Raw genomic sequence first — 14,402 nt, 5'->3', positions numbered from 1 at the left:
ATTGGCCCCTCTGAGTGTCACTCCAGAGCCAAGCAGCTCCCCATTGGCTGCTTGGCCCAGCCTTGCCTTGCCGGCAGGAACTCACCACACACAAGGAAAAGCAGCCTTCCCCGACGGTGAGTACTCCCGCTGGCTTCCCCTCACACACGCCGTGTCCCTGCTCCTTTCCCACTTGGGGTCCCTTCCCAATGGCTATTGCACCACCGCCACTTTCCCGCACACACACACACACAACCCCCCTGGCCGCCCCCCAATCGGGCCGCCACTTCCCCACGCCCACAGAAACGCACACACACACACACACTGCCACTCACCCACCGTGCTCTCCCACCCCTTCACCCACCCCACAAACCAACGCACACACTCCTCTCTACCCCCCGTCTCCCCTCCCCCCTCCTCCTCTGGATTCGCCCCCCCTCGTGATTCCCCCCACCCTTCACACACACCCTGTTCCCTCCCCTGTCACCTACCTCTCTGCCTGCCTTCCTTTCTTCCTTCCTGACTTCCTCTATTTCTCCATCTCCTTCCTGTCTCTCTGTCTCTCCCTCTCCCTTGCTTCCTGTCTTTCTCCTTTACTTCCTTTCTTTCTCCCTTCTACCCATCCTTTCAACCACCCCTTGCCCTTCTTTCTCCCTCCCATACCTCCTTTCCTCTTCTTCCTTCCTTTCCTACAGTCTGCCTCCCCATTCTCTAGCGCCCGGTGTATTTCTTCTACAGCGGCTTAATTTCTTATACCAAAGAGAGCCCATCTGGTCCTGGTGTCTTTTGCACCTTGAGAGCTGCAATAGCATCATTTATTTCCTGGGTTGAGACCCGGTGATTCAAAATTTTGCAATGTTCTTCTGAAAACCTGATTATAAGAATATTCTTAAAGAAGGAAGAACCCTCTAACAATCGCTTTTCATCAGCTTGATAAATGTTTTGGAAAAATTTAGCAAAACAGTTCTGATTTTCCAATAAGTAACAAAATCTTTCCCATCATATTTAAGTTTATAAATGGCTTATTTTTGAAAGTTTTCCTACAATTTATAAGCCAACCACCTTCCTGGCTTATCTGCCCATACAAAATTTTTCTGTTTTAAATAATCAAGTTCTTCCCCTCATCTCTTCTGTTTCAATACTATCTCTATGGATCTTCAGCATTTTGATCTCTGTAGCCACTGTAATAGTTCTCCCCCTCCCGATAGCCGTGTTCAAACATAGAGGATTACCTCTCATAAAAGTTTTACTTGCATCCCAAAGGGTAGGTAATGAAACATCAGGTGTTGTATTAATTTGGAAAAATTCTTGGAAATCTGTCTCACATTTCTGCAATTTTTTTGGATCTTCCAAAATATAATCATTCTCCATCTTCTCATATGTGCTCTGCAATGGGATATTTCCATCAACAAAGTCCTAGTGCACCCACAGTCCAGAAACCCTTTCCCCCTAACCCTATCGCAGTCTGCGGGTCTGAGAGAGTCACTGGGATCAGTAAAAGGGGAATGGGGCTTACCAAGTGATCGCCCCTACCATGGACCTGGTGGTGTGGCTGCCTCACAACAGGTTGGCCCTGCTTCCCACTGGCTTACAGGGTCCGGACTCCTCCGAGTCTTCGTTGGAGGATACTTCCAGTGGCTCCAGCAGGGGAGTGAGGAGGGCGCGCACGGCTTTCTTTGTTGACTTTCTCCCGGCCCCTGAAACCGGTGCTTCAGAGTTGCCACTTCAGCTGGGGCTGGCTTCTTTGTTGGACACTCAGCCAGAAAGTACACCTGGCCTCCACAGCCCAAGCAGAGACCCTTTTCATGGCAATGAGCCCTCTCTGCTGCATTGTAGGATGCTGCCTTTGGGGTGCTGATATTGTGTTGGGTGCTGGCACACTTGGCCGCTCTTTCTCTCACATCTCTGGCATCCACGAGTTCCAGGACTCTCATTCTTTCTTCAATTTCTTCCGCCAGCCGAATCCATCCCATCAAGGTAGCCATGTGTGTCTGTCCCAGGCACTGTTACAACAGGTCTCTCTGGAGACCATTCTGGAAGGCATGAACCCGACGGGTCTCCTGCATACTGGGACACCATCTTGGAGCCCTGGCAGAGGCTATGAAGTTCCTCTCTAGCTACGTCCCCCGCCAATGGATCTTCGAAGCAGTCACAGAAGGCTTGCAGGAACAAATCATAGTCCAACAGTTGGGGGGCATCGTAATCGAACAGGCCCATGTACCATTCAGTGGCTACTCCTTCCAGGAAATTTCTGACAAACCAGAACTGTTCGGCCCCATCTGGGAAAAAGTAATTATAATCCATCATGTATCTGTGCAGCTGGATCAGGAAGTGTGCCAGCTTGTTGGGAGAACCATCAAATTTCATTTGGAATCTGCACACCCTCCAATGGGGTTCGGGATACGGATTAAATGGCACTACCCCTTCTCGCTCTGGACGGCAAGTGGTCCTGTGCCCGCCTCCCGTGGCAACTTGGCAAGTACCTGTTACTTGGCCCCTCGGGTCTCAGTCATGGGCTGCAGACACCTCCACTGCTCCTTCCTCTTGGGGACAGCCTGTTTGAGTGTCATGCTTCTCTTCCTCTGGGACTGGCTTCCCCATCTCTGCAAGGAGTTAATGGGCAATTTTCCTAGCCCTGTTGTCTTCCCCAGACATGATGGCCGACAGCCAGTCAGTCATCCAGTGGAGCTGGCCAGGGGTTTCCATCACTTCCCGGGCAGCCCCAGTATCTACATCCAGTTGTTCTTGGGACCCCCCTTATGGCCAGCCCACTGGCTCCTCGTCATACCATGTCAAGGGACGCTGCCCTCTTTGCTCAGTCACATGCCTCGAGCTCATGCTTTCACTCCAAGAGGAGGTACTGAGCACTCTCGCCATCCCTGACATCCATGTGGAGGTGCCAGCCGACCAACCACGGCACTCCTCAGCGGCTTTGGCCATTGCTCCCTCCATTGGGAGTCTCTCTCTGGGTGGCAGAGGTCGAGGCCGTAGTTCCGGTAGTTGCTGCAGTTGCCTCTGGCTTCATGTTGAGACCGACAGTGCAATCCACATGGAACGTGAGTTCTGTCTAACTGTCAGAATTCCAGACTTGTAAACAAGAAAACTTATTTTTTGGAAAGTTTCTTTATTCTCAAGCAAAAGCATCTAACAAGCACGTAGGCAGAACTGAAGATACATGCAGGGATTCACACATATAAAATACAGGAACATCCCCTTCCCTCCCTCCCATGGGAAGGTGATGACTCAGGTTTCAAAGGAGACCAAACATTCCTCTAATCGGGGTACCAGGTGTAGGAGGGCAAACTACGTCACAAGGACTGTAGCATCTCAGCACAGCATTGTTGTGGAAAGCAGAGGCCATAAAGCGCAAACTAGGGAATGCGGCCTTGAGGTATGAAGGGAACCAGCACTGGCAAACATCACAGATCAGGCAAAATAGGCAGCTCCAACTATCACAGAAATCAATTAGAACCACGTGGCAAAATACCCAGGATTCTGACAAGTTCTGCCTATCACCCTGCAACTAATGGTCAAACTGAACGCGTCAACCAAATTCTCGAACAGTGCCTCTGTTGCTTCATTTACTATCAGCAGGATGACTGGGACCCAGCGTTGCCCCTGGAGGAATACGTTTACAATAATGCTCCCTGCGAGACTACTGGTCAGTCCCCCTTTGAGGTTATCTAAGGATACACCCCCACCTGTTCCCTGCCTTGGAGCCCCTACTGGCTTCCCCTGGAATGGTCCTCCTGGGTTGGATGAATGGGCTGCTAATGTATGGAACTGGCGGGAGAGGGTGTGGATGTGCTGAAGAAGGCTAAGCAAACTTACCAAAAAATTGGTGGATCATAAGTGGTCCCTGGGTCTAGCATTCAAAGCTGGGGATATGGTGTTCATTTCCAATAAACACATGAAGTTGCCACCCCAACAAGAAACATGGGGCCATTCGAGATTCTGGATGAAATAATGTGTTGGAGGTGGCTGGCGATTGGCCACTGGCCCCAGACCTGATGAGTTGGGAGGTGCGAAGCTGTTTTGAGCCGGCAACCGCGCTGCCCAGATGGCTGGGAACGGCTGAAGCCCGGGGGCGGGAGGGGAGGAGAAAGCTGTTCCCCGCCGCCTGGGCAGCCCGACTGCCTGCTCAAAGAGCTGGCGACCGCACTGCCCGGGCGACGGGGAACAGCTGCAGCCCGGGGAGAAGCCCTCCCAGCTCCCCCCACCCCACACCTGCACCGTGGTCCCTTCCCCCCTGCTTCCTCCCCGCCCTGTCCTCTTTCATGGCACCCACCTTCCTTTCTTCCTTCCATCCTTCCCTCCTTCCTCGCTTCCTTCCTTCATTACTCTCTCTCCTTTCTGCCTCCCTCTGGCTCTTGCTCTTGCTCTCGCTTGCTTTCTTTCGGTCTTTTTGGCTTTCTTTCTAACTTCCTTCCTTCTATCCATCCACTCACCCCTCAATCTCCTTTCTCCCTCCCTCCCGTCCATCCATTTCTATTCTGCCTTTCTTTCTCCCATTCTTTCTCCCCTTGCTTACTCTCCTTTCTCCCCTTCTCTCTCTCTTTCACTTTCTCTCCCTCTCCCTTTCTCTATGCCTTCCTGGCTGTCTACCTTCCCTCCTCCGTCCCACCCAGGGGGGGGCCCTTCCACACCCACCCACTGCCCGCTAGCGCCCGCTGTATTCTTTTTACAGTGGGCTTAATTTCTAGTTTGATATAACTCCGCTATCAGAAATAAAAAAGAAGAAACGAAAAGAGATTGCTAATCAACTTCAGAAACTCGAAGATAAACACCAAATATTCCAAAAGAAGCAAGTTTGGACAGATAGAAATGCTTTAAGGCTTAAAAAGGACTAATTAGAAACTGAAGAAATGGGAAAAAATACTTTTTAAAACAAAAGAACTTTGAAAATGCAGACAAACCAGGGAAATGAGAGGCATATAGACTCCAAAAAAATAATTTAAGAATTCCATTACCCATTAATGGAACGCAGGTTCTTCCAGAGTCCTGGGACTCCTGAGGGCACAGGCGAGGGCCAGGCCAACTGAGCCCCATGCACAATCGGAGGAGCCGAGTTTTTGGCTCGGCTCTTCCCCCAACCTACAGTGTCCCTGCAGGGATGTCTCTTGCCCCTGCCGGCTCCATGGCTCCGCGGAGCCGACAGAGGCAATCCCCCCACCTCCGCAATGGTGGGAAAGCAGCATGCTGCTCCCCACCATCTTGCTTTGGGGGCCCCTGCTGCAGCTTATCTGCGCTCCCAGCCCTGCCTTTTGTGTGCGCCGCTGGGGCCAGCATGCGCCTGGGATGCCCCACCCCCATGCATACTCGGGGGATGGCGGGGCTTTTTACCCCGGTGCACTGGAACGGCGGCAGCCCAGCATAGCTGCTACCGTGCATAATCGGTCTACGAGGCATATAAAAACTCGGGATGCACTTAAAACAGAAGGGAAGAATATTTCCTGATTTGAATATTTACAAATATAGGCAAAGTTTATGGCCAAGATAAAGCACATGACAGTCCCCGTTGGTGAAATTACAGAATTTGAACCTATTCTTTACCAAGTCAAACCCCCATAATGCAAGGGCAAATATAAGCTTCTTTTAAGAGATGAAACTGAAACTGAACAGATTGTATGGTGAAGTGGATGCAGAACTTAAATCAATGTTTATTTTGATGAATGGGGGAAATATAAAACTTACAAAATGTCAATTGTTAAGAGAAATTGGTATAAATGTTTTACAGGTGATATATAACACCAAAAGTGATAAGCAGAATGTCTAAGCAGCATGATGGTAAATGTTGGAGATGTCATGAAAAAGTAGGTTGTTATCATATGTGGTGGAAATGCCAGAAGGTGAGGAAATTCCGGAAGCATGTGGGCCCAAAACAGGTTAACAAAAGGTTAGTTTTCACTTTTTCATTTTTAAAATACTGTTTTACGGTGTCTGCAATGCATCCTGCTATTTCTTGTGGTACTCTTTTTTGTTAATCCCCATTCCGGCTTTTACCCTGTCCTCTCTTAAACAAACCCTAAGGGAGTATTCATTTCTGCGACGACAGCCCGAGGAACGCCCCTCCCCTCGCGGAAACCAATGCAGCCATCGCCTCATGCCGGCAGACGCCGAAGGTTCCAGTTCCCACCCGCTTTGCAGTTTTAAATGGGCGACGAATGAAGCCCTTTCCTCTTCCGATGACCCAAAGCAGCTTCTGGTTGCGACCTCGCTTGCCGCTCGACTCCAGCCCTCCCTGGGAAAGGAGGTTAAAATCCTCTGGGAAGCTGTAAGGAAGCCTCCTCTCCCGACCCCGTCGAGCTCCTCGAAGGCTCCGTTCCCCCGGGCGCCCTGCCTCGTCTGCTCAGCCCCAGCTCCGTGCAGAAAGGAGCCGTGCGGGATTTATTTGTTTGGCGCGCCGCTTGAGCGGCTCGGCCCAGCACAGCAGGCAGGGACGTGTGGATTTACGGGGCGCCTTTGGCTTCCACCCGTAGCTGCCAAGTCGTGCCTTTTCCCCTCCGAATGCCGAGCTGCGCAGGGAGGGCGAGCCGACGGAACTGGCTCATTTGAGGCTTGCGATTTTTTGGAAATGTCTCCCAAGCGCCGTTAGCCAAGCGGTGGTCGTGGCCCTTTAAGAACCCGGAGAGCTGGGCTGGAGCTGAGCACCTAACCACCCGGCCTCTGCTGCAGTGGGATAGGCTGCTTTGGCAGGGATGGGCTGGGAGGAGTCCAGCATCTGCAAACTCTGGACAGGGAACGAGGGAAGGGGGGGAGGAAGAGGAAGCGGGCGCCAAGAGAGCCGTGGAGCGGGCTATTCTTTCCCAGCAGCGCGACCTCGCGGCTCTTAAGTTTCCCCGCTTGTGCCAGGAGCTCGGGCTGCGTTCGAAGCCTGGCCGAAGGGAGGGAAGAGGTCTTCTGCGCTCCCCTCCCACGCGGAGATTGATACATTCCCACCCGCACTCGGCGCGCCTTTTCTTTCTGGGGTGCGGGTTGCAGAGGACCAAAACTATGCCCCGGAAGAGTATCTTGGAGGTGAAGGTGCTGGACGTGCAGAAGAGGCGCATTCCCAACAAACACTACGTGAGTGCGTGCCTCTGTGTGTGTGTGTGAGAGAGAGAGAAACCGGGGCGGGCGGGATTGAGAGCACCGAGAAGCCTGTGAAAAATCCCTCGCCGTTCCTCCTCCTGCGCATGGGGGCGAGCCTTTGCTGGAGTTGCCGTCGTCGGGTTCTGCCCACAGACGTCGACCTCTGGGGAGAGAAAACTGGCTGCAGCTACCTGGCCAAGAGACGAAGGGATCTCCCCCTTCCCGCCCCCCTTCCTCCTCCTGTGTGGTCTCCTCCCTTTCCCGCTGGATCCACCATGCACGAATGTTGGTGATGGGAATATGCGGCTTGTGCGGGGTCGGGTGACTTCCCAAGCGCTCGGGCAGGCGGGAAGTTCTTGCCCCAGTGCTGGTTTAACAAAGGAGGGACTGTGCGCGTTGCCCAGGCTCTTGGACAGCGGCAGGATGAGTGCCCCGGAGAGTTCCGTGGCGGGACTGCAAGGGTTACATTACATCTCCCTCGTATTTGTTTTAAAAGTTGGTTTAAAATGAAACCGCTGGAGTGGATCTGGAGAACAGCCGCTTTCTTGGCAGAAAATCTGCTCCTCCGTTCTGCTTTTAGAAAGGAAAGTAGTGGCTTTTCTGCCAGATATGTCTCCCTAGCAAAACACTCAGCAGACTTTCTTTCTTTCTTTCTTTCTTTCTTTCTTTCTTTCTTTCTTTCTTTCTTTCTTTCTTTCTTTCTTTCTTTCTTTCTCTTTAGAAAAGGGAATATGCTTGCCTGGTTAGCCACCTTAGTGTGATGCGGGTGACATTTGTGTAGATTTTAATATGCCCAAGGCAAGAAGCTGCCACAATCCCCCGATCTTTTGCCTGCTCTGCAGGTATGATAGGGGTGTGTGAACCTGGCTGCAGTGTGTCAAAACTGTCTGATTCTGCCTGAAGCCTGTGCCCAGGGGCTGCGACTGGTGGGCTGGATGTTGCAGTGTGCCATGCCAATGAAAGCAGAGCACATCTGTTGAATTGCAAATGCCCCTTCTTGCAAGATCACTTCTCCCACTTCTCAGAACTTGCATACTGTGTGGATAAATCCCAAGATTAGTAGAATGAACAGAGTAAAAATTATGGTCTCCAGATTGTGGGAATGAAATCATTCTCTGAAATTGTTGGCTGGCAACTCATCCCATTATAGAATCCAGGGCAATGTGTAATGTGCAGAAAGAGCAGGAGCCCGAGGGGTAACCTCTTTGGAAGGATGGTTCAGAAACATGGGAAGTGGCCTGTTTTGGAGAGTATCTTTAAAAGGGAATTGAGTAGGAGGCATTTAGGATGTGGAGGAGAACAAGGAGTGAATGGTAGAACAGAGAATACAAATTGTTTAACCCAACATCTGCCTGCACCTAGTCCACTAACTATGCATTAAACACAAGATAAGGTAATATGGGCTAGCTGCTTGTTGATATAGACTCATGCAAACTTTTCTGTCTAATTACAGAATCCTCATGGCCAGGATTGCATTTTTTCCTTTTGAGACTGATAGCTGTCAGAGTTCAGCCATGATGGTTCTATTGAACAGTATCATTCATATTCCTTGTCCTTTAGTTAAACAAAAAAGGAAAACGATCCCTGCTCCCATGGAATTTTCAGTTTAAATTTTGACAGCGGAGGGGGGGGGAGGTGGAGGAATGATAGAGGGTGGGAGGGACCCGAATGGAGGAAAGAATGAATGGGGTCAAACACATTAGTTAGGGTTGTCTATTTAGGCGGAGGGGCTGCTTCTTGTTGCAGTTGGATTACTGCTGGTTATTGGACCTATATCATAAAATCCTTCTGACATTTCTTTATGGAGACTGGCAGGCCTCCTTTTTTTTGTATATGGTATGCTGCACACGTTCCTGATTTTAAACATTCATATGGGGATTTTTTTTCCTGGCAAAGCATCACTTCCTTCTGAAGAATCTACTTATGATTCCTGATAGAGAGACTGTTTGACATATCCCAGTTCTGTGTGATGCATAGTAATAAGCAGAAAATAAAATAGTGTATGTAAGATATCCAGTGCCATTATTACAGTCAAGGGCACCAATGCAGACCACATACAAAGAGTTCTAACGTGTGGGAAAGAATGAGTAATTTGGGTAAAATTGTATCTGCCACTGCCCACAAGGTTTTTCCCTTGGACATGAATTGGTTTGGTTATTCAGACTGAGTTCACAGTCTAAGGTTTAATTGGCAAATTGTTACGACCTGCTGTGTTTGAAATGAGATAATCCTGTTCTCTAACAAACTATAGGGCTGGGCAGTCTCTGAACATTACATGTAGTAATGTAGTCCTAGTTCTTAGGACTGTTTGCCTTTGACTCCCTTCATGATGTCTTAAAGGCCAAATCGAATGCAATCCAAGTTGTTTTGTGTGGTGAATGCATAGGCATGATCCCTGACTGTGTGCAAAACCAAGTATGGCATCTGAGGCCTATGCAGATAATTTCTAAAGAAGTTGCCCTACTTCTGTAATCTGTCTTCTCTTTTTTCACAGTGGGGTTGGGTGGGTGTGGCATGTTCTTTATCAACCCTTGTTCATGTAGGCCTGAGTTCTGTGAGTGCTGGGATGAGATTTATGAGCCTTTGAACCATTTGCACATTCCTCATGTGCAACCTACACAGTAGAGCTTTCTGTGAACCAATCTGCAAAAGAACAGCCCTGCCAGATCAGACCAAAAATCCAGAATTTGGCTTCCATTCGTTTCCAGACAGATAGCTTGCTGCCATTAGCTGTGGCATGGGATGATAGAAGTGTAAACTTCAAATGAACAGTTGGATTGGAACTACACGTTTTATACATTTTCCCCAGTTCACATGTGTGGAAGTAATGCACATGTGTGTAAGAGTGCTCATTGGCATGAACAGGACCCTCGCTATCCCCGACTTTCTGGAAGCTGAGCTCGCCAGGCGGCTCTGCCACACCCAGGTGTCCTCCTGGCTAGACTCTCCCTTCGTGCCGTCCGCGGTGCCTTTCTGCGGGGTAGCCAAAGTAGAGGATTTGGTTTCGGTGGTGGATTCTGTGGCTGTATCTGGCATTGTGTTGAGAAAATGATGGCCTGCATTTCAAAGGAGCCCAAACATTTGGTACAATCTAAACTACAAAGGCCTGGGCGAGAGGGAGGCTGGGGAGGATAGGCTAGGCTACGGAACCGAAAGCATGTTTGTCCTTGGGGTACCAAGCAGCTCCAAAACTGGGATGCATCACAGGCTGACAAGGCAGGACTATAAAAGGATCAATCACAATCATCATGGCAGAATACTGGGGAATTCTGACAATATGGGAATTGGTGACATCTACAGATCAGAATCAGTACGTGTAAGTTCTCCCCATATCCCTCAACACTCCCTGCAAATACTTTCCCCCAAGATGGTTATCCCTCCCAGTCCCACGTGCTTCATGTTTCCAGTCTTTAGAATGGGGAGGGGGGGACAACAAAATCTGATGGAGAGGGTGATTTGCAGCGGGGCTGATGACAGGCATCTCATCTCCTTCCTGCAGTTCATTCTCTGTGTGTTTTATTCCAAGACAAGTTACAAGTGTCTTTGGAAACCCTTTCAGCCCTCATACTTCACATACACAGCCCTCATATTCCCCCGCCTCATTGTGTGTAGTTGTCTGCTGACCATATCTGTGAATAGGAAACTTACTGAAATCTAGCATATCCTCGCCAGCCAGAAACACTTGTGTACCAACCCACCCACCCACCAACTTCAGACTGGGAGGGAAAGTGGCTTCTATCACCCTGGCTCCTCCTTTCTCCCTGCTCCTGTCAGCCTCCCATTTCCCTCTGCTTTATGAAGAGCATGGCTCATCCTGGGGCCTATCCCTTTGGAGATACCCCCCCCCCCCAATCTCCCATGGGAATGCCTGTGGGAGGCTGTTGCCCACTTCCCAGCTGGGACCCATCTCTTTGTTTCCTCCCTACTGGCCCAAGGCTACATCCCAGCTGCTCCTCAGGCAGTGGGCTATTGAAAGTCCTTATTGTGCAGCAGACTGGACTTTACAGATGCTACATGTGCTGCTGCTTTGGTATGTGGGCAGTCAGGATGGGTCCCTGGTTTCCCTCAGAGTCAGGTCCCTGACACCCCAATTGCCTGCATGGCATATTTTGTTCACTTGATTGCAACCATGGGATATGGAGATAGGCTGTGTTGTATTGTGTATGCAAACATTTTCCTGCCTTCCTACAAATAATTATCCCCTATGGGGAAGCTGTGACATGGTTGGTGATGTCATAATTCTGCTGTGGACAGAGGCTCAAAACTAGTCTTTCCTGTTGGCACCTTGCAACTTTCTTCCTAGTATAATTATAATTTGGGGGGGGGGGAATCTGCCACAGATAATATTTCCTCTTATTTGAGTAATTTTGAAAGATGCTTTAGCTCTGGAGAAGAGAACAGGCTTTTAATCATTTCTGTTATTCAGTTCCAGCAGCATTTGCAGATGAGTTCATGTAGTTTACGATGTCTCTCAATCTAATCCTATGTGCAAGATCCTTGTTGCATCTCTTTTATTTTTCTGTCTGAGTTGGGAATCTCTCTGTCCTTTTTCATGTCATCATGTTCCTTTTTACTCTGTATTTTTATGTCAGAATAAGATAAACCATGCTTCTCTAATCTTTGAAGGGGTGTATCCCTGGGTCCTTTGTTTTTCTTGGGATTTTGTTCCCTACCATATTCTCAGAAGACTATTGTATCTCTTTTATGTTCTCTGACACTATATCTGAGGAAGTGTGCGTGCTCATGAAAGCTCATATACCTTGAATAAAACTTAGTTGGTCTTAAAGGTGCCATTGGACTATAAATTTGTTCTGCTGCTTCAGACCGACTCAGTTACCTACTTGAATCACAAATACGGCTGTTAAGTCTAATAAATTACTGTGAGCACAAATCAGCTTTTTCTATTCTCTAGGTAGTTGCATGAGCCTGGAAAAGTACTGTGCTATGAGCCAAGTTCCCCCTTCAAGGATCGCTGCCTTGTTGTGGCAAGGGGGCTTGCGTAGTTCAGTGAAGCTATGAGCTATGCCGTGCAGGGCCACCCAAGACGGACAGGTCATAGCTGAGAGCTCTGACAAAAGGTGATCCACTGGAGAAGGCAATGGCAAACCACTCCAGTATCTTTGCCATGAAAACTCTATGGACAGTTCCAATAGGCATAACGATATGACGCCGGAAGATGAGCCCCTCAGGTCGGAAGGTGTCCAATATGCTACTGGGGAAGAGCAGACGGCTAGTACGAGTAGCGCCAGAATGAATGAAGCGGCTGGGCCAAAGCCGAAAGGACGCTCAGTTGTGGAAGTAACTGGTGGCGAAAAGACAGTTCGATGCTGTAAAGATTTTTATTCCATAGGAACCTGGAACGTCAGATCCATGAATCAAGGCAAGCTGGACGTGGTTAAACAAGAAATGAGAAGACTGAACATCGACATTTTAGGAATCAGTGAACTAAAATGGACAGGAATGGGTGAATTTAATTCAGATGACCATCAGGTATACTACTGTGGACAAGAATCTCGCAGAAGAAATGGAGTAGCATTCATAATCAATAAGAGAGTAGGAAAAGCAGTCTTGGGATACAATCCCCAAAATGACAGAATGATCTCAGTTCGAATCCAAGGCAAACCATTCAACATCACAGTGATCCAGGTCTACGCCCCAACCACTGCTGCTGAAGAGGATGAAGTTGATCAGTTCTATGAAGCCCTACAACACCTTCTAGAAGCAACGCCCAAAAATGATGTGCTTATCATCATGGGGGATTGGAATGCTAAAGTAGGAAGCCAAAAGATAACCGGGATAACAGGCAAGTTTGGCCTTGGAGTACAAAATGAAGCAGGGCACAGGCTGGTAGAATTTTGTCAAGAGAATACAATGGTCATAGCAAACACTCTTTTCCAGCAACCCAAGAGACGACTCTACACATGGACATCACCAGACGGTCAACACAGAAATCAGATTGACTATGTGCTCTGCAGCCAAAGATGGAAAAGTTCTATCCAGTCAATAAAAACAAGACCAGGAGCTGATTGTGGTTCAGATCATGAGCTTCTTGTTGCAAAATTTAGGCTTAAATTGAAGAAAGTAGGGAAAAGCACTAGGCCACTCAGGTATGAACTAAATCATATCCCTGACGAATACACAGTGGAGGTGACAAATAGATTTAAGGAATTAGATCTGATAGACAGAGTGCCTGAAGAACTATGGACGGAGGTTCGCAACATTGTACAAGAGGTAGCAACTAAAACCATCCCAAAGAAAAAGAAATGCAAGAAATCAAAATGGCTGTCTGAGGAAGCTTTACAAATAGCTAAGGAGAGAAGGGAAGTGAAAGGCAAGGGAGAAAGAGAAAGATACACCCAATTGAATGCAGAATTCCAGAGAAAAGCTAGAAGAGATAAGAATGCCTTCTTAAATGAACAGTGCAAACAAATAGAAGAAAACAATAGAATGGGGAGGACCAGAGATCTTTTCAAGAAAATTGGAGATATGAAGAGAACGTTTCATGCAAAGATGGGTATGATAAGGGACCAAAATGGTAGGGACCTCACAGAAGCAGAAGAGATCAAACGAAGGTGGCAAAATTATACAGAAGAACTATACAAGAGCGAGCTTAACATCCCTGATGACCACAATGGGGTAGTTACTGACCTGGAGCCAGACATCCTGGAATGTGAAGTCAAATGGGCCTTAGGAAGTCTGAGCAACAATAAAGCTAGTGGTAGTGACAGCATTCCAGTTGAACTATTCAAAATCTTAAAGGACGATGCAGTAAAAGTGCTACACTCAATATGCCAGCAAATTTGGAAAACTCAACAATGGCCACAGGATTGGAAAAGGTCAGTTTACATTCCAATCCCAAAGAAGGGCAATGCCAAAGAATGTTCAAACTACCGCACCATCGCACTAATTTCTCATGCTAGCAAAGTTATGCTCAAAATCCTACAAGCTAGGATCCAGCAATATGTGGACCGAGAACTTCCAGAAGTACAGGCAGGATTTCGAAGAGGCAGAGGAACTAGAGATCAAATTGCCAACATACGCTGGATCATGGAGAAAGCTAGGGAGTACCAGAAGAACGTCTACTTCTGCTTCATTGACTATGCTAAAGCCTTTGATTGTGTGGAGCACAACAAATTGTGGCAAGTTCTTAAAGAGATGGGAATACCAGAGCATCTTATTTGTCTCTTGAGAAATTTATATGCAGGTCAAGAAGCAACAGTGAGAACTGAACATGGAATCACTGACTGGTTCAAAATTGAGAAAGGAGTTCGGCAAGGCTGTATACTGTCGCCTTGCCTATTTAACTTGTATGCAGAGCACATCATGAGAAATGCGGGATTAGAGGAGTCACA

General features: G+C 48.3%; 1 protein-coding gene across 2 annotated transcripts in view; it reads left to right on the top strand.

Moving 5' to 3' along the window:
* The window catches only part of SH3PXD2B (SH3 and PX domains 2B), a 182,759-nt gene that overhangs the window by 6,871 nt on the left and 161,486 nt on the right, over nt 1-14,402 (top strand). The window contains exon 2 of one of the 2 annotated variants that reach the window (XM_077327052.1): nt 5,717-5,875. Coding sequence is in view for 1 of the 2 variants with exons in the window: in XM_077327050.1 (XP_077183165.1) it covers nt 6,973-7,044 (72 nt within the window). In the remaining variant the exon portion in view is untranslated. Of the gene's footprint in view, nt 1-5,716; nt 5,876-6,689; nt 7,045-14,402 lie in introns of those variants that run through there. The other variant, XM_077327050.1, reaches the window with a different exon arrangement.

Source organism: Paroedura picta, chromosome 3 (assembly GCF_049243985.1).
Source record: "Paroedura picta isolate Pp20150507F chromosome 3, Ppicta_v3.0, whole genome shotgun sequence".
NCBI lineage: Eukaryota > Metazoa > Chordata > Lepidosauria > Squamata > Gekkonidae > Paroedura > Paroedura picta.
Note: the sequence above shows the minus strand (reverse complement) of the source record. Positions and strands in the feature narration are given on the sequence as shown.